The sequence below is a fragment of the Hyperolius riggenbachi genome, chromosome 3, assembly GCF_040937935.1.
Source record: "Hyperolius riggenbachi isolate aHypRig1 chromosome 3, aHypRig1.pri, whole genome shotgun sequence".
NCBI classification, from domain to species: Eukaryota; Metazoa; Chordata; class Amphibia; order Anura; family Hyperoliidae; genus Hyperolius; species Hyperolius riggenbachi.
Genome location: NC_090648.1, coordinates 226054901 through 226082493, shown reverse-complemented (window position 1 = coordinate 226082493; position 27593 = coordinate 226054901). Strand labels below are relative to the sequence as shown.

The 27593-nt window shown below is 43.8% G+C and overlaps 1 protein-coding gene across 1 annotated transcript in view; it reads left to right on the top strand.

Annotated features, from left to right (window-relative positions):
* Nucleotides 1-15999, top strand: part of MAPK8IP2 (mitogen-activated protein kinase 8 interacting protein 2) — a 110611-nt gene extending 94612 nt beyond the window's left edge. The window contains exons 6-12 of the mRNA XM_068275868.1: nt 1275-1350; nt 5099-5268; nt 6962-7071; nt 8293-8403; nt 11594-11664; nt 12669-12767; nt 14583-15999. Coding sequence (XP_068131969.1) covers nt 1275-1350; nt 5099-5268; nt 6962-7071; nt 8293-8403; nt 11594-11664; nt 12669-12767; nt 14583-14655 — 710 coding nt within the window. The 3' untranslated portion in view covers nt 14656-15999. The remainder of the gene's footprint in view (nt 1-1274; nt 1351-5098; nt 5269-6961; nt 7072-8292; nt 8404-11593; nt 11665-12668; nt 12768-14582) is intronic.
* Nucleotides 16000-27593: the final 11594 nt, after the last annotated feature.

Sequence of the window (27593 nt, the reverse complement as noted above, 5' to 3'; positions counted from 1 at the left end):
GTCAAAGTGCCTGCTGCAGGTGTGGAGCTATCCATACATTAAGAGTTATAGGAACCCATTGTTTCCTCTAAAATCTTAAAATATCTACTTCCTGTGAAATTTTAAAATCTTTTGCAATAGTGGTCCTGTAATGTTGGGATTCTAGTATAGTTAGCATCTATCGCATTAAGTTCTTTGTGTGCCATGTAGTTACACCCAGCTGATCCACACAGCAAATTCCTATATTTTTCCTTATGAATCCAGAGAGAAGAGAATGCAAGTTGTACTGCAATTTCAAGTACATTTGAACCATGAACAAGATGTTCTTTCCAGCACTTCTTTGTTCTCATTTGGGAGCCTCTATTAAGGACACAATGGAATTGCTGTAGTATATCTGCACAAAAATAAAATGTAAACAATCTGAAATAATGTTTGCCATTGATTTTTGCAGTACATAAAACCGAATTGATCAAAAGTGTACTTCCCCTTTAAAGGGTACCTGAAGTAAAAATGAAAAGGAAAATGGAATACTTACCTCAGCATTGGGAAACCTCTGGATAGCCCAAAGGCTTTCCCCCATCCTCCTTGACCACACCGTTCCAGTGCTAGGATCCTCTGAGCATATTCCATAAGGGCTTGTTGAATATGTTCATCCAGGCATAAGAACACGGCCGCACTGTGCAGCAGCACGGAGCCACTCATGCACAGCTTTTTCGTCAGTGCAAAAAAGAAGATGGTCCCATCAAGCGGCGGTGGGAGGAGGAGGATGGGAGAAGCCTGTGGCTCATCAAGGGGCTCCCTGCCACTGAGGTAAATATCCACTGATATGCTTTAAGAACAGGAAAGCCATGCCACTGTCACACTTATGGGTTAGTTTGCATTTATGTAGGCTTTCAATATAATTAAAAAAAAATTAAAGAAATTGTTATAGAGGATAATGTGTTTTAAAGTTGCGGTTTTTGCAGTGATAAAAAGAAAACATGTACCAGTTTAGTATTTCTGGACAACCTACAAGCTGCCTGCTTAATTCGCCCCTGCCCCCAACTAGTTTGAAGTCATGGCTCCCAATTGGCTGTGCGTCTGCAGAGAGACATGACTTTAGCTGACAGGGAAATCACTCTCCACTCATGTCCCCATGACTACAGGGGAAGCTTTGTTAATCTGATTGGGTGTGAACAGGCAGTACAAAAACTACAAATTTGTTTTATAACATTTTTCAAGCATAATTAATCTAAATAATTTTCTATGATATACATATAAAATACTTTGACTAAATCATTGAATGTTTTTTCCAGGTACTGAGTCATTTGGATTATTTTCGTGTGTACTGAATGGAGAGGAGAGAGAACAGACACACCGGGCTGTTTTCAGGTGAGCTAACACTACCAAAGCCCTTCTATTTCACAATGATCTATGCATGCAAATGTTTGTAAACTCGTAAATTATGTTTAAAGCTCATTCAAAATCCTGACTGATGATTAATACAGCATTGTTCTACAACTTCCATGTGCTGTGTCAGGGGTGTTTGGGGAAATACTGTTGTGTTCCAAGAATTTGAACATTTGCTGTTGAGTTACAAGGGCCTGAATGATTACTGTATATCACAAGTGTCTGAGTGATTAGTGCTGTATCATAGGAGCCTGAATGACCACTGTTGTGTCACAGGGTCCTGTGTGACCACTGTTGTGTCCCAGGAGCTTGAGTGTCACTGGAGCCATTCTGGGTCATGTCACGGGTCTAAAATGATACATTAAGAGCCTAAGTGGCCACTTTTGTGTTTTGAGGAAGCTGAATGACCACTGCTGTGACATAGAAGACAAAGGCCTCAATTCACGGAGCATTATCAAACGTTTATCAAACACTTTATCAAACGTTTGATAATTTACCTCATGGGTAAAATCTCACTAAAAAGGTGTTATATATTTGTTGAACGTTTTATCGTTAAAACAATCGATAAATATATAACACCTTAGTGAATTCAAAATTAGATTTTACCCATGAGGTAATTTATCAAACGTTTATCAAACGTTTGATAAAGTGTTTGATAAAACTCCGTGAATTGAGGCCAATGGCCTCAATTCACTAAGCTTATCTCCTGTCTTTAATAACTCTTCTAGAGTTGTTACCATGTAGTATTCAGGAAACATTTTACCTCAGGCAAACCTAAAGTTAACTCTTCTGTCTTTAAGTTAACTCTCCAATCCTTAAAATAACTGCAGAGTTAAAGACAGGCTGTTAGTTAACTGCATGTGAAAATAACTACAGAGGAGGTAATTAACTACAGAGGAGGTAAATTAACTACAGAGGAGGTAAATTAACTACAGAAGAGGTAACGTAAGGAATGAAGAGATAAGATAACTCTCTCACTGTGTGAGGTAAGTTTTCTCTTGCCTTATTATCTCCAGCATGATCTTAGTGAATTGAGGCCTAAGTGACCACAGCCAGCTATAATGTGGTATGCTGGAGGGAGGGCGATGTTCACATAAAATGGGGTGTAGCCCATATTGGGAATCTAAGTTATATTGTAGCAAGGCTAGTATTTTGGATACTGGGCTATAAAGGCATCTTTCTCATGTTATCTTCATATACAGTATAACACATTATTATTATTATTTATTGAATTTATAAAGCACCAACATATTACGCAGCGCTGACACATGCATTATGAATGTTTTAAATACCGCATTTTTCAGATTATAAGACCCACATTTTCTTCCTGCTCGCTCTAGTCCTGCTGATAGACACGCTCCTCTTCTCATGCATCGGGCGTGACCCCGGTGCACATGCGCTGCTGGGGTTCAATAACAGAAACCGTAATAAGGAAGTATGGATGTCACGAGGAATGGAGGACCCTGAGCTGTATAGCGTCAGGCGGACACAGCGTTTCCGTATATACACAGCTGGAAGAGGAGCGCATTTATCAGCAGGACCAAAGCAAGGGGGAAGAGGAGCACAGTGGCAGGATCAGGTGAGATCAGAGAGTACTGAAGTGTTAGTGTAGTGCAGTGTAGTGTTAGTTTAGCGCAGTGTTAGTGCATTACAGTGTAGTGTATTGCAGTGCAGCTTAGCTGATCGGGCAGCTGGGGTTAGTGTAGTGTAGGGCAGTGCAACTAGTGTTAGTATAGTGTCTAGCTGGGCAGTGTAGCTTAGAGACAGCTGGGGGGGGGGGGTCCAGAAGACACTCTTGCACTACAGACACACCAGGTTTCGTATTTTTATGTCCTGATTTTTGCCCACTCAACCCAGGTGAGTCTTATAGTCCGAGAAATATGGTAATTGATGCCGGAGGTATTTTATAGTATCCTGTAATTATCTAAAATAATAACTTTAATACCACAAAGCCTGAACATTATCTATAGAGAAGAGTGTCCTAGGGTAGATACACGAGACAAAACGAAAGATTGAGAGCCCAAAACAGTTGTACTGTAGTAAGCCAAACAGTATAATGGATGTTATTAATATAACATCTCCACTTCGGTCAAGCAGGAAGGAACCTGGCTTGTTACACTCCCAGGGCTGAAATGTAAAATAGTGGAAAGAGTGGACTTACCTCCAAAGAACCACAACATCTGTAATAAGGCAAAGACTTTATTGAGTTCACCACAATATGTTTCACAGGCACCCATGATTCGTCAGCGGATGTGCCTCATTCATCCATATGGTGGGGCTTAGTCTCTGTTTTTCAAGCCTTTAGGCTTATTATATACCTAATGAAGCAGGAGTGATAGCCTACGAAACGCGTTGCAGTGAGCTCAATAAACTGTTTACCTTATTACGGTTATTGTGGTTCTTTCCTCCATTTTACATGGTTTTTAATTATATTATATTTTTGCCTCCTCCTTACTTAGTTAATTAAAAAAATCTATGCAGTTCTATTTTGATTATTTCTACTTTTGATCTCAAAATTGTTAATTGATTTGGATCTGGAAATCAATCATATGACACTGAAAGATGTCTAACAATTTTTGTCTAGCTTTCAGACAATCAGATCTAAATCTTATAGTAACACAGAGTTTCCTACAAAATAATGAAAAAAAAAAATAATAATTTAACTCTTAAAGTGATCTTATACTCCTAGAGTGGACATGCTTAAAGAATTCCACTCAATGGACAGCATGATTATGACAAGGATTTATATGTACCTGGGACTTTCTCCAGCCCCCTGTAGTCCATATGCTCCCTTGTTGCTGGCATGATTGGGGGTTGCATGTGGCCAGCACCCTGGCTGTATTGTGGACTCCACTGTGGCGCAGTGGAGGGGACCAGACTCACTAAGGAAGCTAAGAGACCCGGGGCTGGAGAAAGTCCCAGGTAAGTATAAATCCTTGTCATAACTTTATTTCAGGTTTATTTTAAGTCTTTAGGCCTCTTTCACAAGGGAGGCTGAGGGTGGTGAATACACTAACTGTCAGCTGTTCCCTTACATTGGCTAGCACTCGGCAGGGGTGGTGAAAAGTTGGCCCCCATATTGAGTCATATCTGAGTGCAGCCATGCTCAGACACAACATGTCACATTTTTTTTGCTGCTTGGTAAACCTACCACATGCTGACACATTGCAAGCACTGGCATTCGGCTGAATTAAATTGCAGCTTAACCTCCCTGGCGGTATGATTATTTCTGGATTTTAGGGTCTTTTCAGCCCATTTTAGACCCTAAAATCAGGAAAAAATCATGCCGCCAGAAAGCCAGCAGCAGCCCCAGCACTCACTTCCCTGGGCTCCAGTGCTGCAATTTTCCCTTCGCCCTCCAGGTCTATAACTCTGTAGTGAGAACACTGACAGCGATCTCACCAGAGTGATTCAGAGCCTCAGAGAACAGGAAGGAGAACGGTAACAGACGTCTGGATCCCCTGGGAGGTGAGTAAAAACGCCCACTGCGCGCTATACTCTGCATTGAGCTCCCAGAGGCTAGCCCGAGTGTAGCTCAGGATTACCGCCAGGGAGGTTAAAGGCGCTTGTGGCAGGGAGGGATAAGGCTGAAGTAACCCACAAGTGCACAGTTCAGTTGTCTGTCTGAAACAGGCTTTACAGGGTTAGAAAAAATGCAGAAGCAATGATGTCACAAGCCCCCGCTACATACTTATGTATGTTTTGTTATGGGTATGGCTCTGTCATTCAGGTTTATTCCTCGTCATGAAGATGAGCTTGAGCTAGATGTTGACGATCCGTTATTGGTGGAATGTGAAGATGGTTCCTGGTGCCGTGGTTATAACATGAGAACAGGGGAGAGAGGGATCTTCCCTTCATTTTATGCTCATGAGGTTGTCTGTCCTGTAAAGGAGAATGTTGGTAAGACTTTTCAATACATCTGTTTGTTGTGAATGTTTTTAAGTTGTCTTGCTGGTAGTTGTTAGAATATCTGGAACTGATGTACTATTCCTGCATTAAGCAGCAATGAGCCTGCTCACACCTTCACTGTTAAAAAAAAGGTCTGTAAGCATATACATAATTGGCTATCATTCATAAACCTGTTGTCGGTAAAGAGAATCTGTGCAGGAAAACACCGCTGTCGGTGTTTTAGACTTCTGGGTGGGCATTCATAAAAATGTATCCAGTTGCGATAGCAGTGCGGAGATTCCCAGAACTAGGCAGGCGGTAGGCTTGCGGAAGCACAGATACATTTCTCCGTGTTCCGCTCTGCTGCAGCTGCCTGGGAGGTCTGTGTCTCCATTCACTTAACATTGTTATCGCCACATCAGAGGGAGCGGTACTTTCCGACCTCACACCGCTTGCTCTAATCTTTATGAATTAACAGTTTGTTACATGCTCTGTAATGTCAGCTTTTCATGCAGAAAGAGTCTTTATGAATGCAGATTTAGCTAGGTGGTCTGTAAAGTCAGCTGTTTTAAGCATTTCCGCATGCGGAAATGCTTTATGAATGATAGCAAATGTCACTTTAGAAATTCACTGACTGATTCACAGCCATCAACATGGAGGTTTATGCAGGCTGCAGTCAAATATTAAATTCTATTTAAACTTTTAATTTATAAGGAAGTTCCCCCACCCTTCACCTATCGAACACTAACAATCCAGCGCAGGAGACTTGGGCGCAGCTGTCGCCACCATAGGCTGTAATAGGTATTACGGCTATAGCAGCGCACAGGGAGTAACTTCGGCGCCGTCAGAAGACGGGGCTGAAGTTACATTTAAAACAAGCTAACGCTGGAATCCGAATTACATCATTCCCCACTATCCATGGCGGCCTGGAGGGGGAATAGTAATTAATATGGCCGGGACTTGTGCGGCAGCAGAATCGGCCATATACTGGCTGTGTCCTGCGCCCAAGTTTCCCGGCGCCGATTTAGCTCGTACACTCACCCATCACCCCAATATCCCACCTTTAGCCCAATATCCTAGTGTTAAGGGACAAATGGCTCTTCCCTACCTGTGGTCCCCCAAAAAGTGCATGCCTAGCCGGGCAGACTAAATGGCAACCACTATCCGGGTGAATATGTAACTAGGAAAATTTTAACTGCCACAGGGATCCACTGATGGCCTCTTCTTCTGTGGGTATGACAAGCATACCTGCACTCGCCTCATCTCCACTCATCCCAATGTATGATGCTGGCTCAAATTCTATTTTGAATAATGCCATAAGATGCCTTGCTTGTATTTGAATTATTTTAGAGACATCTTGGGACATAGTTTTCAGTATTTACAAAGCAAATGGAAGCCGTCTGAGCCATCTTGATTAAAAGCTTGCTATTGTTTTTATACCCAGTCAAGAAACATACCATTTAAAGCAGATCTAAAATTTAAAACTACACGTGCAGGGTTAAAATACCTTGCCAAGTTATAATAGGATTGGCGCTTCACTTCTATCATTTTTAATGGGTTCTCACCTTAAGTACAGTATATATAACTCATGAAAAACTATAAGTGCATCAGATTCATGAATTATTCAATGTACCCTGTAAAGGTTTGTGAAAAATGGCAGTCCTACCAAGATGTGTAATAACAGTAATAGTTCATCTCTCTGCAGTTCTTAAAGGAAACTCTCCATGGGTCCAGATGTTTGATGTGCAGTTTTTGGGTTCTGTGGAAGTTCCACATCACCAAGGCAATGGAATTCTATGTGCAGCTATGCAAAAGGTAAAGTGAATTCATTTTCAAAGTCCCACTCATTAACATTTTATCCTCAATAATATGGACAGGTTTAAATGATCCTAAGAGCTTTGTGTGTGCATGTAGATATATACTGTAATTTGCCAGTAAAGATAAGGGCCCTTTGCTACTGGCTGTGATCCGCTTCAAAAAGCGGATAACAGACGTTTTGCTGATCGCTATTTACATGTAAATTGCAGTGCTCATTTCCCATTTGTGAGCGTAACTTTTTACCCGCACAGAATCATCAGCTCGTGCGATTCTCGCCGTGATCACTCTCTGTTTCCGATGGGCAAACAGCGCAGTTGCTGTTGGTGGAAATTGCTGCTTGTGCAATCGCAATACCAGCAGCAGTGGAAAAGGGCCTAAGGGTACATGTGGATGGACACATGATCAATGAGATACTTATTTACTAATTTTCCAAGTTGTTGCAAATTTTGATGGAAACATAAGTTGCAGTTCGGAATTGCAGTTGATGTTGATTTTGATTGGTCTAAGCTGCATGCAGTTTTCAGCATCTCATTGATTATTGTCTACAGTAATTGCTCATAATGTGATATTTCAGGTTTACAACTCTGTTTTCAGGCATATTCCCTGTCAATCACCTAATCCAAACTGATCCTCTGAATCCATTCACTCTACCACAAATAGTTCATGCATTGAATTCACCTTGCTGAATCAACCTAAAGACTGTATAATGTAACCTTGAATTGTGTCAGCTCAAACATCACCCAGAATAACAACCAAGAGTTAGTGTAGGAGTGCCATCAGTATACTGCAATATGCCAGTAGATCCTCACTACAACCCCTGCCATTACTAAAACTTAAACCAATGAATTGGTTTATGCTACAGCTGCCACAATCCTGGAAATGTTTGACTATAGAATCCAGTAGAATACCAGTGCATACCCCTGTTGGAAAATGAGGTTGGTGTCTAAGATCAAGTAACTCAGAGAGAAGCCACTTAGCTGCTAGAGCTACAGGAAGGTATACAGATAAAGGCTAAAACATGGCTACTAGAGAAACATGGGGACCCGGCTCCATGTGAAGCCTTAGAGACAGTTAAAGATTCATAGCACTGGCTAGAAGACTCAGATGGAGACTAGAGATGGAGGAAGAAAACATAAGTGCCCTTTTCTCAAAAAACAAAACCATGCCAGCAGGTCTGCTAGACTACCATTTTAATAATGATTCTTACTATACATCTAGATTGCAACTGCAAGGAAACTAACAGTACACCTGCGGCCACCCGCCAGCTGTGAATTGGAGATTTCTCAGCGCGGTATCAAACTCATTCTAAGAGGAAATGACAGGCCAGAGGTAAGACACGTCTGCACATTTAAAGAAACAATATTATTCTAATTGTGAAAATATATGTAGAATGTATCATAGTACATAGCAAATATACAAATGTCAGTTTTCCACATATATTTCTCTGTTCTAATAGTAATGTATACTTACTGGTATATGTGTCATAGAGATGAAAGCCTAGTTGCATTCACATTGCTGTTCACTCTTGCTCTCAGTTCATTTCTTTGTTCCCATGGAACACAAATCTCAATTCAGCCTATATGTGGGATAAACATGTAACAAAGTAAACTCACTTATCCTTCTTGGCCCCTAAAGCCCCATACACACGCCCAACAGCTGTCTTTTATGCAGCACAATTGTCAAACAACTTTTGTTGTGAAACAACCCCAAAAACGTTGCTTGCTATTGTTCACACAACTGATAAAAGACTGATAAGACCTCATCCAACTTTTGTTTGATAATAGTGCTGCATAAAAGACAGTTGTTGAGCCTGTGTATGGGGCTTAAGATGGACAAGCAAGCTAAATGATAATCAACATGTAGCATGATGCTGAAAATTGGTAGACTGTAGTCTACTGGCCTCTGCTAGGTGCTGCTATAAGGATTCTTACCACAGACATCCATTCCATACAGGAATTACTGCCAGGAGATGTGTGTTGTAACTCCATGCAAGTCCTTATCCTGTGATATCTGAGTCTGCTCCCACCTACACCACCCATCAGTTATCATTGCACTGGATGGATGGATGGTTGGGAGCCAAATTCTCATTGCAGTGCCTTATAGGGGTCAGAAGGCCAGACCCCTGATCCTCATAGGTAAGGGTTGTCCTTCATTTATTTGCTAGTCTTGACACACCCCACCATCTTAATTTTTATTTAAGGAACATTAAAGTAACAAAGGCCCATATGAAATTCACCTTTTCTCCCGACTTTTCTCCTAGATGATAATTATCACACCTAGCCGATACAAATGCATTTTAAACCATCAGCAAGCAAGAAAGTACTAACAATAATTTAAGTAGTACTTGTAATTTAAGCAGTATTTCAGCAGTCCTTTTCATCTATTTATTATTATTATTATTATTTATTGTATTTATAAAGCGCCAACATATTACGCAGCGCTGCACAATAGATAAATGGGTTAACATACAAGGTAGGACATAAAGAAAACTCACAACAAAACAAGATCATGCAAATGATTTGATAACAATACAGTGTCATAGGTCATAATAGAGACTGTTCTAGTCTACAAGAGGGATGGTTGTGAGTAAGATTGCATAATCAAGCTGGAAACACTAGGGAGGAGGGCCCTGCCAGAGGCTTACAATCTAAAGGGTGGGGTGGAGACAATAGGTGCATCTGTTAAGAGGGTGTCTAACAGAACATATTATGGTGCTGGTGTAGGGGGTTATGCGAGCATGAAAAGGTGAGTCTTGAGAGCTTGTTTGAAGGTATTACAGGTGGGGGCGAGTCTGATGGCTGGTGGGAGCAAGTTCCAGAGAGTGGGGGCAGCCCTAGTGAAGTCCTGCAATCGTGCATTGGACTGAGATATGCATGGTGCGACTAGGCGCAGGTCATTGGAGGATCGGAGGGGGTGGGCTGGTATGTGCCTGTGGACCAGATCAGAGATGTAAGTCGGGCAGGTCTTGTGCACTGATTTGTAGGCCAAGTAGAGGTGCTGCGATGAAAAGAATATATCAGTCTGGCTGCCGCATTCATTACCGATTGAAGTGGGGCAGTGCGTTTAGAGGGGAGGCCAGACAAAAGAGAATTGCAGTAGTCTAGGCGGCGGGAGATGACAAGGGCGTGGATGAGGAGTTTAGTGGTGTCAGGGTACAGGTAGGAGCGGATCTTGGATGTGGTGCGGAGGTGGAAGTTGCAGGATCGGGTAATACTTTGGATGTGGGGTGTACAGGAAAGTGCAGAGTCCAGGGTAACACCTAGACAGCGGGCTTGGGAGGTAGGGCGGATAGTAGTATTTTCGATATTGATGTGTTTATCTGGGAGGGGTGCAGCTGTGCGGGGTGGGAATATCAGAATCTCAGTCATGTCCAAATTAAGTTACTTGTTTGTACTTTTTTAATTGGAAAGTGTGGAAAAGCTATTTTAAAAAGAAGTTGAAAAATTAGCTCCTAGGAGAAAAAGTTAATTGCATAGGGGGTCCAGAGCAGCAAAAACGACATGCACAGGCAAAGAACAACTTTCAAGATTCTTTGTGCAGACCACATGGTTTAGGGATCCCAGCCTGTCAATTCATAAGTACTCTCCCTTGAAGAGCATCTGGGACAGATTCACACCTTCGGGCCGTTTTATTTCCTCCAGCACACACCACCACAACTGGCTAATGTGATATAATTCAACAAAATGTCTTGCAATAGAAGACTCTTTACCCATCTAACCTTCACACAACTCCAATGAGGTTCCCTCTCTGAACACTCATATTTTGCTTTTTTGTTCATTTAATCTCGCTCTCACCTTCCTCGAGGTATGCCCCACATAAGCCAAACTGCAAGGGCACTTGATGAGAAACATTGCACAGCAGGAGTTGTACATGAAGAAGTGATGAAAGGCAATCATTTCTGCTGATCTTGGGTGTGTGACACTGTACCTCCTGATTCCAGAGCTGTTCTGATAATTACAGCAGAGGAATGTGCTATGTTCAAGGGGACCTAGAAACCCTCATACTCCATCCCATATCAGCCCTAATTAACCGGTCTAATTTTCTTTTTTTTTTTAAAGACAAGTTTTATTGAGCATTTTCAATTTTACAACATTGCCGAACAAGTTCAACAGAACATACACATAAAAACAAGCCATTGATGGCAACGGCCATCAATTTGTGTTGCAGAACAAAGACATGCCCCCACACTATCAGAAAATGTTGAAAGTAGTGACAGTCCTTCACCAAACCATGAGAAGGGTAGAATGCCTAGTCTAGATCATTTCCATTGGCCTCAAGCCATCTGGACCACACTTTAAAAAATTTCTCCTGATCAGTACAGTTATCATTAACCCCTTAAATAATAGGCAACTCTTTGCTCTAAAGCCGTGTGTGCAGGAGTAGCAACACATTTCACTGTTTCCTGAAACCCAGAAGGCAAGATCTAAAGGAATATTTCAACAGCTATTCAGTGCTTGAATTGTAAACGTTATTGTGAAAATCTCTTACCTTCTAATACAATGCCGGTATGCTTTTACAGGATGAACGCTGCAGTCATTTCTTTCAAATGAAGAATATTTCCTTTTGTGGTTGTCATCCACGCAACAACAGGTGACGAAAAACTCATGATTTTCCCTATTCAGCATGCTATGATTTACTTTCTCTCAGTATCTTAAAAAAAATGGGATAATCGTTCGTTTTTCTTGATCGAAAAAAAGGATTTTTTTTCAACTTTCATTTGATTCAGTCGTTTTGGTTGAAAAAAACTGGAAAATCAAACATTTTTATTGTACCATGTATAGGTACCATAAGTCTGATAAGTTAAGCCTTTTTTAATTTGTTATTTATAGTTATTTTACCAGTTAAGCTTTTGTTTATTAACCACTTGCCGACCGCACACTCATACCGTGCGGCGGCAAAGTGGTAGCTGGACGACCAGTGACGCAGATCTGCGTCGCCAGGTGCCTCCCCAATTAATCAGGAAAGGCCGCTCGCGCGAGCGGCCATTTCCTGTTAGATCACGGAGCGGGTCTCCGTGAATAGCCTAAATGTAAACGCAGGAGACGTATGTCTCCTTTGTTTACATTGAACGGCGCTGCTGCGCAGCAGCGCCGTAAGGCAGATCGGCGATCCCCGGCCAATCAGCGGCTGGGGATCGCCGCCATGTGACAGAGGACTTCCTGTCACAGGCTGCACAGGACGGATAGCGTCCTGTGCAGCCCCGATCACCAGAGGGGACAGGTAGGAGAGGGAGGGGGGGAATTTCGCCGCGGAGGGGGGCTTTGAGGTGCCCCCCCGCAACATGCCTGCCGACCGGAGCGATCACACCCCCTCTGCACATCATCCCCATAGGGGGGGAAAAAGGGGGGTGATCTGATCGCTCAGCATGCCACCTGATCTGTGCTGGGGGCTGCAGAGCCCACCCAGCACAGATCATAAAAAACAGCGCTGGTCCTTAAGGGGGGGTAAAAGCTGGGTCCTTAAGTGGTTAAACTAAATGTTGTTTATATAATTCACAGCTCTGCAGATAATCTACAGCTCCTCATTAGCATTCTCGTATTGTTAATGATCACTGGCATACTCATTCTGACCATGTCATCCTTTTCCTCCTCCAGTTATTTTGGCTTTATCACAAAACATCCTGTCCTGAATCGATTTGCGTGCCATGTCTTCGTTTCCCAGGATTCAATGCGACGCGTTGCCGAATGTGTGGGGTAAGTCAGATACATAATAAGCAGACAAAATAAACATGATGATACTTTTTCTTGGCTACAATAGTAAGAAAATCTGTCAGTCAATAAATGCTGGCTATGTCATCCTTGGAAAGATTTCACCTCACTTCCTGTCACCAAAACAAGAGTAGATTTGATGTCTCACCAACAAGCGTACACAATTGTATAGGGCAGAGCTCATATGAAGAGATTCATAGGAATGCTCTGAAGATTTTGGTAATGTCTTAGTGCTTTTTCAGATACCACTCTACATCTCTGTTGAAGTGAAACGAGAGAGCTTACTAATCAAACTTTTTAGCTTCCTTTGGGATAAAACTTTAATGAAAATCTATAAGAAAAACTCTCTGGGGGATACTTAGGTCAGGAGAGGGAAGCCTCTGAATCCTAATGAGGCTTCCCCGCCCTCCTCCGTCCCGGCAATCTAGCGCTGTAAGCCCCCAAACTTCAGAGAGGTAAACATTTACTTTCTCCGGAGGCTATTTCCGCCAGTGCCCAAACGGAGAGTCGCAACTGCATCTGCACTGGAGCCAGGGAAGGTAAATATTGCAGGCGCTCCTGCCCACAGCTGACATCCTTGTTGTCTACTAGTCCTAGTTCTCCAAGAATAACTCCTTGAGGTACGTTAGCAGACAAAGGCCATGAAGAGGAGCTTGCATTTGAAAGGAGACAGTGTAATTAGATGTTTATATGAACTGGTAACGGCGTAGTTAATCTCTGATTTACCTTTAGTCAGGGCAGTTTCTAGGCTAAATTGCACCCAGGGTGAGGGGGCAAAATTGCACCCCCCATCCCATGGACTCGCAAACCCTTAAGCTCAACACACACCATACAATCTTGGTTGTTCAATCTTACCACTTTCATGTAGTATAATAGCTTATCCAATAAATCATTCAAGGTATTTTCAATCTGTTGGCCCTTATACTACATAGATTTGGTAAATCTGTACAACCAAGATTGTATGGTGTGTGTTGAGCTTTACTCTTTAGGGACTGTCACACAGCCACAGGTCACAATTAGATCTGCCTACTTACTATAGACCAGCCGCTCATCCAGGAGGAATCAGGGACCAGGAAAACACACAAGCGAAGAGAGCTCAGAAAGCTGATTCCTCCATGGGCGCTGAGCACTGACAGCCTGCAGTACCGCTACAGGACATCAGGTGTCATCATGCGATGATGACTTGAGGTCGGTTGCAGGCAGCAGCAGGAGGAATCAAGGAAGGTGATTGCTTTGGTAATCTTCTTTCTTCTTCCATTTGGCTGCACCGTGCATCACCAGCTTCCTAGCGGTTATGTTCTTCTGCCTGCGCCCCCCTTCTTGCCGATCTGCGCCCAGGATAAGGGTTGTTTCAGTCCAACGGCTCAGGCAAAGGCCAAGCTAAAGACAAACTAAAGACAAAGCCAGGCAAAAGACTCAAACAGAATTAGCAGAGAGTTAATAAACCAGCTCTGCCTAGATATGGCATTCCAGTCATTTTAATGAGTACAGAAGTAAAACAGCACGGTAACTGGTTAAGGGCGGTGGGAAATACAGAAAGTATCTTGAGCTTTATTGTTATGGGTGCCATTTTCAGTGAGAATGGGAAATAGCAATAGAAAAGAACAAGATAAAAATATATATCAGTGCAGAGTTCAAGAAAGAGGAGAGTTGGGGAATGAGATTGTAGGAGATGGGATTACAGGCATTGAGTAGGGAGGGTATTTGTACAGAGATGGGTATGAAGTATGGCAATGGTATGGGCTGTATGGTGAAGCCACTTGGTAGTTTGTAAATGATTGTTTTTCTTTCTTTCCCCAGGAAAGCTTTCCAGGAATTCTATCAGGAACATGTGGAATTCAGCTGCCCCACAGAAGATATTTACTTGGAGTAACAAAGGGGTTGTAGATACTAAGGGTTGGGTTCTTGGGGTATAAATATATATACAAGTCTCAATGCCATCTTCACTCAGCCAGGACACCAGAGGCAGTGAGCCTGCATGAACCCTGACATCCCCAGTCACAGAAATCTTTAATAAGAACAATATTTAATTGGTACAGGACATCTCACATTAACCCCTTTTCTACAGCAAACTGCAGAGTCACTCCTGTATCCCTTCTCTTTCTCTCACGTTATTCTCCTGTCTGCTGTAAATGTGCAAGCACCCTGCAGTAAGCTCGGAACACCTTTGCAGTGCCTGTAATAATCCCTTTCTTGCTTCTGACAGTAGAGCATGTTGGGTTATTCCCCTAAACCATAATGTAGAACCTCTAGAAGGAACAGTTCTTTTACTAAATACTGTGGAGCTTTCGGGCAACATCTTTCATGTTCCAGACTGGCAGAGCCCCTGAAAGTCCTGCATTCCCTGCTGCAGGTGACATTATCCATAATGCCTCACTGCAGATCAGCAGAGAGAGGTTCATGCTAGCTTCCTGTCTAGAGCACACCTTCTTTAACAGTCAGCCAAGGCAGTTACTTTCCTCAAGTGTAGGTGTGCCTTTTATTTTAAACCTACAATCAGACAGTTGTGCAGCCCTTTCTAATAGCCCTCCTAGATTTTCTGCTCCATGGTTCAATGCTTTTGGCTGTTATCCCCGTCTCCATATTTGCAGTTCTTCTTCTTTCCCTTGGAAACAGATACTATAGCAACTTCTGCTTCCAGTGACCCAAAGCCCACCAGTGGTGGCTTTATTACCTGGAGACAGAGGACAGCAGCATATGAAGTATCATAGGAAGTTACCCATATAAAGAATCTGAATCTCTTGCTGATTTTTTGTCTAAAATGAGTTTCTGTGTTACTGTGCACAAATGTGTGTGATAGCTACTATACGTGAAGGGACTGGCACTTTAATAGCTGCCCTTTACGTCAGAGAGATCAGAGCAAGGTTCTTTCTTAAAGCGGAATATAACCCTGCATTTCAACTTTGCTCTAAAACATTATTTACAGTATATTATATGCAACCAGCATTTTTTTTTTTACTAGACCAACATTGGAAGGGTTACACAGGGCTTTAAAGTCCCTAGAGATTTCTGCAACCGAATCCGAACTTGAGTTAGATACTTTTTGTTTACAAATATGTGTTTATTATGACTCATCTCTCTCACTGAGAAGGAGCTTGGAGGACAGCCAAAGAGATGTATCTATTGATAAACAGTTACACACTAACTAAATAGAATGTAACCATCTGAATGTCTGCACGGAACTTAAAACCTCTGTGTTTAACCCTTCCAATGCTGGTCTAGTAAAAAAAAAATGCTTTTTGCATATAATATGCTGTAAATAATGTTTTAGAGCAAAGTTGAAATGCAGGGTTATATTCCGCTTTAACAGAACTTCAATTAATAAAGATCTGCAAACCATTTTATAACCTTACCGCGAACTGCTTGCGATAAACCGCTTGCTTCTTTGCCCCCCTTCCCTTGCATTATAACCCACATTATCATTCCCTCTTGTTGTTCTGCACTGACTTTTCTATGCTAAACCTGCAGTGAAGGGGCTAATGACATGAAGATCCAGACTATACAGCATGAAGAGAATGTAGACACTAGGTGCATAGAGACTATACCCACACTTTATAGCAAGAGGAGCTGTTCATGTGGTTGCTATGGGAATTCCTATACAGTCATATTATGGATATCATGTAAAATATTCATAACATTAGTTTGTTGTTATGGGAAAGGTAACATTTTCTTTTAAGTGAAACAATCATGAACTCATTGAGGCATTTTGTGTAAAAGACATTATATTGACGAGGTAAAGTGGTAGGTCAGATGAGTACATAGGTAGTCCATGTGTCCATCTGCAGTGCAGGTATCATACCCGTAGGTGATTGGTTAGCCTGGGGAAACGCACAGGGCCTCACTCAGGAAAATGTCTTCACTAAGCAGTTTTGAGGTTGTCGTGTTGCGTTCAGGTTGAAATTGATATTTTGCAACATGAAAGCTAACATCTGATTGTTTTGCTGTGGGCATCTTATTTAAGACACTTTTGTAAATGAGGTCTATTGCTTCCTTGTAAGGAATCCCGAGAATCTGCAGGATGTGGGGCCCAGTGATTGACATTGTCAGCAGCAGAGGGGAGGGACGTGACATTCATTCACTCTTGATAAATGGTTATATCTTTTTCATGTTATGGCTCATTGGTTTTCCTTTCAGCATTAAAGAAAGATGAGCTGCAATAGTTTTGTTTATTGTGTATGTTTGTATTGAGTCATTGTGACACACATAGGGCTGTTTTATGGCAACATACGGTAGGTTGCCATAAAACAGGGATATGTATTAACAGAATTTTGCCTTTTTAAAACAGAAGGTATTTGCATTTATTCAGGTTGGAGTGGGCGTTAAGGTCTCCCACAATGCATCACTGCTGAATATGCAAATCATCCCTTTGATATCCCTAAAAGCTAAACTCACCTCCAGAACCACTGGAATGCAATGATGTGTCAGCTCGTTAATTATACAGTGCCACAATAATCCAACATGCGAACAATTTCGGATTGGTTGATCTTTATCGGTGCATAACATGGATTAATATGGCTCTGTGGGGTAGGACTTGAAAAACCCAAAGTTACAGAGTACCCAGCAAGCTCATAGTGAACCAGAACTCCAAGAAGTGTGTAAGGGGCTAAAAATGGCCAAAAGCCCTCTTACTAAGAAAGCTTTGCATAGCATTTTTAGTAAAAGGGCTTTTTGTTCCTTTTTAGCCCCTTACACACTCCTAGGCATTCTGGTTCACTATGAGCTTGCTGGGTTCTCTGTAAATATGTAATAACGTGGTGTAACAGAAAAGCTGTGGTGTCATATATACTACATTCTATGCCATGACACAGAACACTGATTGTGACCTCTCTGCCATGACAAAAAACGCTGATTGCAATATCACATATGGTGACTAGAGATGTCGCGAACCTCCGAATTTCGGTTCGCGAACCTCCGTTTTCGCGAACTGCAATAGACTTCAATCTGGAGGCGAACTTAGCAAACTTTCAACCGGCTGGAAAAATGATAGAAAACATGTTTCAGGCAGGGAACACACTTGTCTTTCAGTTTTCAGCGCGCGTTTCCCTGCATACTTTTTCTGCACACCAAGTGTGTTTCTATGAAGGGAAAGCGCGTGCGTTTTTTCACAGCAGCTGATGTAATTGATAGAGAAAACTGACAAAATGTGCAGAATCATGATGCAGAATTTGAGGTTTTTTTCTGCACGCGAAAAACGCATTAAGTGTGGACTAGCCCATTGATTTACATGAGTTCTCAGTTTTTCTGTGCAGAAAACGCGCACGAAAACAGTCAAGTGTGTTCCCTGCCTCAAGGGATCTAATACCTGGAGAAAGACATGATTGAGTGAAAAACACATCAAAAGTCCCAGGCAAAAATCTAGATTTCACATAAACCCCTATTTTTTTTGTAACACTATTTTTTATTAAAAGTTTATGAGAAACATCATAAAAAGGCAGGTTGTGTAAGTAAGTACAATACATTATTTTTCATTGGGAGAACATGTTTATCCAAAGTGTAAGAGGTACAGTATCTTCAGCCTGATTCGTCAGACTCTGACATATAACTTATGCGGAGAAGCACAAATGGAGAAGAGTCTGTTTCTAACATACGGTGGAAGGTAAAATGGTAGATTCGGCACGATGCAAAAGTCCTTGTTAGAGTAGTCAGAGTGAAAGTGCCTAGTTCAGAACTGCCAATTATAATAACTCTAGAACTATGGACTATTATATCACTTTTGAGAAAAACATAGAATGAACAACAAGAAATAACAATATATTGATTGACTGGAGGCAAGAGTCAAGGGGGTGAGGATCAGTGGGAGGTCGTCGAGCACAGCGTTCATGAGCCCAGAGCGTGTAGGCCTAGTAAAGGGATGTGATGGGGCCTAAGACTGAATTTTTATTATCTTAGGGAAGTAGAAGAGTATGTGAAGGATGTACAATAAATTGAACCAGGAGTAGGATCCATCACGGGGGCATAAGGTTTGAGTTGGAGAGTATCCATGGGTCCCAGATTTTTTGGAATTTGGGTTCCGTGTCTCTTAGGGAAGCCGTCATCTGTTCCATACTCTTAGTCCAATTTATTTTAGATTTGATGTCAGATAAGGTGGGGGGGGGGGGGGGGCATGGTTTTCCAAGCGGAGGCAATTGAAAGCCTACAGGCCGTTAAAATATGGGTAATTAAGCTTGAGGTGTATTTATCAACCTCAGGGAGTGGTTTACCTAATAGCATAATTATTGGGTCAAGGGGGATCGTGGCACCTGTAGTGATCAAAATGAGGTGCTGAAGTTCTTTCCAAAGAGGGGTTATGAGTGGGCATGACCAGAAAATATGTTCCAATGAGCCTTTATGGGAGCAACCTCTCCAGCATAGGTCAAAGGAACCGAGGTACATTTTGGATAGGGCTTCTGGGGTTAAGTACCACCGAAATAAAATTTTATAAATATTCTCTTTGATCTGTGTGCACATGGAGGAGTGTTTAGCATTCTCCCAGATGTCTACCCAGTCCTCTAGTTCTATGGAGGTGGAGAGCGATTCTTCCCATTTCTTCATATACATAAACCCCTATTTTAATGTCACAAATCTCATTCAATGTTCAATTACAGACCTACGCTGCTTTACAACATCAGGCAGTGTATCCCTCCCTCCTTCTCTCCCTCCTCCCGGAGGGAGGAGGGTCTCATCTTCCAGGGAATTGTAGAATTTCAAAAGACAGCTTATATACCTTGGCCGGGAATTGAACCCAGGTCTGAGTGCTTGGTAGTCAGCTTTCTTAACCGCTATACCACCACCAACACTACATGCTGAAGGCAGCCTAGCATGTACCATTATGATATATCCTAGAGAAAAATGAGCTTGCTTAAAGATTTGTAGGCTTTTAAAAGCCAGCTTACATACCTTGGCCGGGAATTGAACCCAGGTCTGAGTGCATGGTAGATTGCTCTCTTAACCGCTATACCACCACCAACCCTACATGCTGAAGGCAGCCTAGCATGTACCATTATGATATATCCTAGAGAAAAATGAGCTTGCTTAAAGATTTGTAGGCTTTTAAAAGCCAGCTTACATACCTTGGCTGGGAATTGAACCCAGGTCTTGGCCAGGAATTGAACCCAGGTCTGAGTGCACATGGTAGATAGCTCTCTTAACCTCTATACCACCACCAACACTACATGCTGAAGGCAGCCTAGCATGTACCATTATGATATATCCTAGAGAAAAATGAGCTTGCTTAAAGATTTGTAGGCTTTTAAAAGCTAGCTTAAACATACCTTGGCCGGGAATTGAACCCAGGTCTGAGTGCATGGTAGATAGCTCTCTTAACTGCTATACCACCACCAACACTACATGCTGAAGCCAGCCTAGCATGTACCATTGTGATATACCCAAGAGAAAAATGAGCTTGCTCTCTCTCTCTCTCTCTCTGGGACTTGATGGTTTTAAAGTGCTCTCTAGGACTTGATGGTTTTAAAGTGAACCTCCGGACTAAAAATCGACTCAGCAGCAATGAAAAGGCTTTGTGTTTCTTTAACAGGTTCACAGCATCAGAACTTTGTTTCTCTTATACAAGCCTCATTTTTAGCTGCACAGAAGAAAACTGCCCGGGCTTTTTTCCCCTAATGCTGTGCAAAGCATGATGGGATTTCTGATGATGTTGTTCTCGTTCTGCTGTTTTGGTGCAATTTTTTTTTTTTACATTTTGAATTTGACATTTGAAGCCTAGCGTGTGCAGCTGGGAGGGGTAATCAGGACACAGGATAGTTGGAACTGTGTCTCCTGCTCCTTGTCACCTCCTTTCAACCAAAAAGATGGCTGCCCCCATGACAAAGATGGCAGCCCCCATGAATCACAAACTTTTGCCTGTTCTTTTAAAACAGGGTGGGTAAGAGATTATATTACCTATCTATTCTAATTAACATAACTAATGTAACTTGATGACAGTATGTTTGTTTAGGCTGAAGTTCCCCTTTAAGCTGAAAATTCACTTCAATGGCATCAACGGATACCAGCAGAATTTCACAGGCAATTTCGGAATTCTGCTGGATTGAAAAAGCAATTCCGTTCTGACCAAACAGAATGGATTGACTAAAATTGCGGAAAATACTATTCTGCGGAAAGCAGGGACCATCCCTACGAGAGAGAGAGAGAGTGAGAGAGAGATGAATCTACATGGCTATCTGACTACCAAGCACTCAGACCTGGGTTTAATTCCCGGCCAAGACCTGGGTTCAATTCCCGACCAAGGTATATAAGCTGGCTTTTGAAATTCTACAATTCCCTGGAAGATGAGACCCTCCTGTGAGGGAGGAAGGAAAGTAATAACAATTAGCTAGGAACAAGCCTATAAGAGCCTAACTAAACTCTCCCAGACAGAGTCTGTCAGCAGCTGTCCCTTAACTAATAAGTGCAGGAAGACTAGTGAGTAAAACGGCACAAGGACCTTGCCTTTTATAAGGGGGGTGGGGCTCCAGGGGTGAGTGCAGTCTGATTGGCAACAATGTGCCTGCTGAGTGTGATGTAGATGGTCAAAGTTCTGCTCAATAGAGCATTATGGGGCGAATCGAGCTTCCGGGAAAGTTCGCCTTCGCAGGCGAACGCGAACCACACGAAGTTTGCCTGGTACCGTTTGCCGGCGAACCGTTCGGGACATCTCTAATGGTGACCACTCTGGCATTACACAGCACACTGACTGTAGCGTTGCACATGCCAGCGTCTTTGCCTTGACCCAGGGCACTGCTTATAATGTCTCACATGGTGACTTAACTGCCAGGACACTGGACACTGATTGTAACATACCATATGCCAAATTCTATGTCATGACACAGGGAACTGCTTGGAATGTCACATAAGCCAGCCTCTGTGCCATAACACAGGACCCTGCTTGTAACATTATATATGCCGTCCTCTGCCATGACACATGCCGATCTGTCTGCCATGACACTGCTTGTAATATCACATATGCCAACTTCTATGCCAAGCCATGACACAAAACAAGAAACCTTTCCAAGACTAAAAGAAGTTAAATTCAAAAAAATCTGAATTAAACAGGATGATGGTATTCATATACTGAACTTTAACAATATTATGGGTCTGCAGTTTATTTCATAGTAGATCATTGAGAAATGTGTACAATAATGACCTTAATAAGCTATTGATTTCTTCTGTTCATCAATCCCTATTACCTATCAAGTCATTGCAGAGATCTTAGAGGATAAGGTCTCTGCAATGACTTGATGGGTAATAGGGATTGATGAGGTGAGTTCCAATTAGGGCTAGCGGTGCTTTCAGGTCACTTCCTGATCCCTGGCAATCATCAAAGCGCTTGTACAGTATAACTCTTTGAGGGTGATCCGCCTGCAGTGTTGTGATTTGTAATAAATTGCAATCTCACTGCCTGCAGCATTTCCTGAGCAATTGCGCTTTAACCACTTGAGGACTGCAGGGCTAAACCCCCCTAGTGACCAGGCAATTTTTAGCTAAATTGGCCACTGCAGCTTTAAGGCCAAGCTGCAGGGCTGCACAACTCAGCACACAAGTGATCCCCCCCCCCTTTTCTCCCCACCAACAGAGCTCTCTGTTGGTGGGGTCTGATCGCTCCCCCCATGTTTATTTTTTTTTAATAAATATTATTGTTTTGTTTAAAAAAAAAACCTGTTACTTTAAATTTCTACCCTCCCTCCCTCCCTCCCCACAGCCAGCCAATTATGGCGATCGGCTGTCATAGGCTTCTGCCTATGAGAGCCGATCGCTCTCTTGTCCCCCATGGGGACAGCCGTGTCACACGGCTGTCCCCAGTGCAGCACTGCTGCTCATCGCAGCGCTGCACCTAGTAAATAGACGGCGTGATCGCCGTCTAACAGTCTCCCGAGCGGCAATAGCCGCTCGGAGACTGAAGGCGGGGCGGAGCTCCGCCCTCCGAGCATGAGATGCGCGCGCACCATGCGCGCGATCTCATGCAAAACAGAGCCCCAGGACTTTACGCCAATTGGCGTTAGGCGGTCCTGGGGCTGCCGCCGCGGCCACGCCTACTGGCGTGACGCGGGCGGCAGAAGGTTAAAGAATGCACCAAAATTGCACATTCCTTCAAAATCACTTTGCAAAATCACAATCGCTCAGTAATTGCTTCACAGTTTGTAGTGTGAACTAAGCCTACAGGTGCCCATTAACGGTACAATATTTTCATCAGATGCAATCTTTGGATGCACTTTTTACAAACGAATTGTGCAGAGAACAGTGTAGTGTGTGGTGAAAATAGATGTGATACAAATGTTTGGTCGATTTGATCAGAGAATTCTGTCGATCTGATGTTACGATTGTATCTGAAGAGAGAACATGCTCAAATCGACCTGATTATGGGAACAATCGAGAATACAGACCTTGCCAGGTTGGCGTCTGCTATGGAGGGGACCCCGGCCGACCCGCTGAGAGCGGAGCTGTGGTGAGGAGCACGTAAGCTTCCAGGGGCTGGAGGAAGCTCCAAGTAAGTAAATCTGGTTTACATTTTTTTCCCCTTATGTTTCCTTAAGGCCTCTTTCCCACTAAGACGTTGCGTTAGATGCGACGTTAAGGTCGCATAACGTGCCCCTAACGCAACGCATGGTGGTGTTAAAGTTGGACGTCAGATTGAGCCACGATATGCAGCTCTTGATGCGTCCGTGATGCCGTGATGCGTACATTTTGAAGCATGTGGACCACGTGGTCCCGCCAGCCAATCGCCGCACAAAGCGGCCGCTCCAGGAAGTGAACACTGCACGTCACACAGTGCAGTGAATATTAATTAGCCATGTGGCTGGTTGCAATAGCGGACTCTCCCCTCCTCCTCCAACATTACTGAGCATGTGCAAACAGTCTAACGCAGCTTAGCCGTGTATAACGTGCTGCATGCAGTACTTTCACTTAACGTGCAGCGTTACAATGTAACACAACGTGGGCACTCTGAACAGCCCATTGATTTTTTTATTACCGTGCGTTGGGCTGCGTTACAGGCTGCTCTAACGTGCGCCTGTATCGTCCCACTGTGAAATCAGCCTAAATCACAAGCTTGCATGAGATATCACTCATCAGGTCTGATTCATGGATCTCCAGTAAAATTTACATGCACATACATTTTACCAGTGTTTGCAGCGTGTATAATACGCATTGTGCACATAATGATAGTTGCAGTATTTGCAAAGCATCCATGACTTTGCTTGCATAAACCCCAGTAATATTTACTTATGCTGTATGTGCACAGAAATGTTACTCGTGATTTGTGAATCAGGCCCATTGTTTACCTGGTTTTCAGTGTGGCTAGTGAAATGCCTGAGAAGATTTGTACACAAGTATCTTCAAGAGTTATTACTTTTTTTTTATTCCCGATGACCAATAAACCTGTTTTTAATGAAACAAATATTTTACACATAAGATGTTGTATCTGGGCTTTTGATCTGGAGACGGCTTAGGAAGCAAGACTCAGTGCACCCAATCACAATTAAAGCCATATTCAGGTATGTCTGACAACAGGGATGAAAAAAATATAAGTACTGTAATCTCCTCTGAAGACACTCATACATAAATTATTTTCTTTAACATCAATTGTCTAAATGCGCTATTTGTGCTTGGAGCTACAGTACTTACGCTGGCAAAGTTTCATGTTCATAGCAAAGTTCTTTGGGAGCTAAAGACATTTTTGTTTTGGGAACCTAGCACCGTCTCTAGTAATAAAGTGTTGGTAGTTTGATTTAGGTCTCTTGCGTTTGATGCGACGTTAAGGTCGCATAACATGCCCCTAATGCAACGCATTGGAAGACTATAACTTGGACGTTATTTAGCCCTGTGTTTGGTGCGCCATTTTCGTCGCACAGTGATAGAACGAAAACGGCGCATATGTAAAAAAAAAAGAAAACATTACTGAGCATGTGAAAACAGTCTAACGCAGCTAAAAACGTGTATAACGCATAGCATGCAGCACTCTCATTTAACGTGCAGCGTTAGACACCAGCAGTCTGCACTGTGAACAGCCCATTGATGTTTTCATTGCTGTAAGTTACCGTATTTTTCGGACTATAAGACGCTCTGGACTATAAGACGCACCTGGGTTTAGAGGACAAAAAACAGGCAAAAAAAAATACTAAACCTGGTGCGTCCATAGTGCAGGGACATCTTATGGCCCTCTACCCCCAATTATGTTTCTCTTGTGCCTCATGTGTCCTCCTCTGCCCCCTTGTCCTCTGTTGTCCCCCGTGTCATCCTCTGTCTCCGTGTCCTCTGGTGTTCCCCTGTGTCCATGTCCATGTGCCCGTCCCTGTGTGCGGTGTCACATCCCTGTGTGCAGTACCCCACTGTGTCCCTTCCCTGTGTGTGGTGTCCCATCCACGTGCGCGGTGTCCCTCTGTGTCCCATCCATGTGCGCGGTGTCCCCCTGTGTCCCATCCATGTGTGCAGTGTCCCCCTGTGCCCTATCCCTGTGATCGGTGTCCGACCGATGTGTGCGGTGTCCCCCTGTGTCCAATTCTTGTGTGCAGTGTCCCTCTGTGTCCCATCCATGTGTGCAGTGCCCCCCTGTGCCCTGTCCCTATGTGTAGTGTCCCACCTATGTGTGCGGTGTCCCCGTGTCCCATTCTTGTGTGCAGTGTCCCTCTGTGCCCTGTTCCTGTGTGTAGTGTCCCACACATGTGTGCAGTGTTCCTCTGTGTCCCATCCATGTGTGCAGTGTCCCCCTGTGCCCTGTCCCTGTGTGCAGTGTCCCACCCATGTGTGCAGTGTCCCCCTGTGCCCTGTCCCTGTGTGTAGTATCCCATCCTTGTGTGTGGTGTCCCCCCCCCCCCCCCCCATGTGTGCAGTGTACCTCTGTGTCCCATCCATGTGTGCAGTGTCCCCCTGTGCCCTGTGTGTAGTATCCCATCCTTGTGTGTGGTGTCCCCCTGTGTCCCATCCATGTGTGCAGTGTCCCTCTGTGTCCCATCCATGTGTGCAGTGTCCCCCTGTGCCCTGTCCCTGTGTGTAGTGTCCCATCCGTGTGTGGGGTGTCCCCCTTGTGTCACATGCAGGTGTGCGGTGTACCTTTGTGTCCCATCCATGTTTGCAGTGTCCCCGTGTCCCATCCATGTGTGTGGTGTCCCCCATATGTCACATGCCTGTGTGTGGTGTCTTCCTGTGTGTCCCCATCCCTGGATTTAGTGTCCCCCTGTGTCCTGCATACCATAGCTTATCTTCCGACTCCTTAGGTTGATAAGTAGCCATCGTCCAATCAGGTGGGGGGTGCTGCCCCCAGACCGCAAATTACAGGGCTCACTGCTTCTGCCGGCAGGAACAGTCAATTCGCCATCAGCTGCTACCCACCACATGCAGCCAGGGCCGGATTTACCATAAGGCACTGTAGGCACGTGCCTACAGGCGCCTGATTGGGCAAGGGCGGGGTTTAAATTGTCTCCTTTATAATTAAAAACCTAAAATGCTTTCCCGTGTCAGCGCCGCTTGCCCCGCCCACTTGCGTCATAATCCGGCGGCCGCCCGCAACTACAGTGACAGCCAGGCTGAGGGCGGCTAGTCAACAACTCACAGCTTGTCCCACTTTTCCCACCCTCCGCTGTAGTTATGCCTGCACGCAGTGCTGCAACTTGCTAGTGAGCAGCAACTGCGTGCATTAGGCAATCAGGGGGAGCGGGCAGCGCCATTGTCAGCCTCTGCTGCTGCTATCTGCTGGGACTGGAGAAAGTATGTGGGTGGCCAGGGCTGAGCGGGCATCGCTTACCTCCTGTGACACTAGCCTGCCAGAGCCCTGAACGAGGGGTAGAGATAGTGACAACTCTAATGGAGGTAGGCAAAAATCTCCGACCTGTCCTCCTCTCCTGTCCTGTTTACAACAGCAGCAGCAGCAGCCAGCATGTGTATTCAAGTGATTCAGTGACAGGCAGGGAGGGGGGCAGACGAAACAGCCGTTAAGGGAAAGCCCTGGCTTCTTGTATAGGCTACAGCTCCTTCCCCTCTGTATGTACTATTGGGGACTTGAGGGGCATGCTGTATCTAATCTTTCCCCTATGATCTGTGACACGACACGAGGGAGAAGGGTTCATGCTGGGGGCACACATACATTTGCAGTGTAGAGTTAAAGTGAACCAGAGACGAAGCACCCTTGTGTATTTTACCATAGAAATCAGTGGGAACATTAGAGAAAACATTTACCATGCTCTCTGTTCCATCCTCACTGCTAAAAGTGTCTGTTATCTAGCTGAGATAAGAATCCCGGACTGAGCATCGATTCTGGCTTTGCTATAATGACTCAGCTATAATGATTCCTGAGCAAAGCCAGCAGGGGGCAGGCTTGGACTTGAAGACAGCAAAGAACACAGTCTCAGCTATAATTATTCTGTAGCAAAGCCAGACCGACTGCTTAGTCGGGATTCTTATCTTAGAGGTGATAACAGGCAAATTAAACAGAGAACAATGTAACAAAGAGCAGATTAGGTGTTTACTGTCATGTTCCCACTGATTTATAAGGTAAAATACATGAGGTTGCTTCATCTCTGGTTCTCTTTAAGCATAGCTGTTGCTGTCCTCTCCCCAGATCATGGATTCCTGTTGCTCGGCTCCAGCCTGATAAAGAGAGGCACCTGGCTGACTTTTGGATGTGTGTGTGTGTGTGTGTGTGTGTGTGTGTGTGTGTGTGTGTGTGTGCGTGTGTGCGTGTGTGCGTGTGTGCGTGTGTGCGTGTGTGCGTGTGTGCGTGTGTGTTAGTGAGTGTGTGTGATCTGTGTGTGTGTGAGATCTGTGTGTGTGTGAGATCTGTGTGTGTGATCTGTGTGTGTGTGTGTGATCTGTGTGTGTGTGTGATCTGTGTGTGTGTGTGTGTGT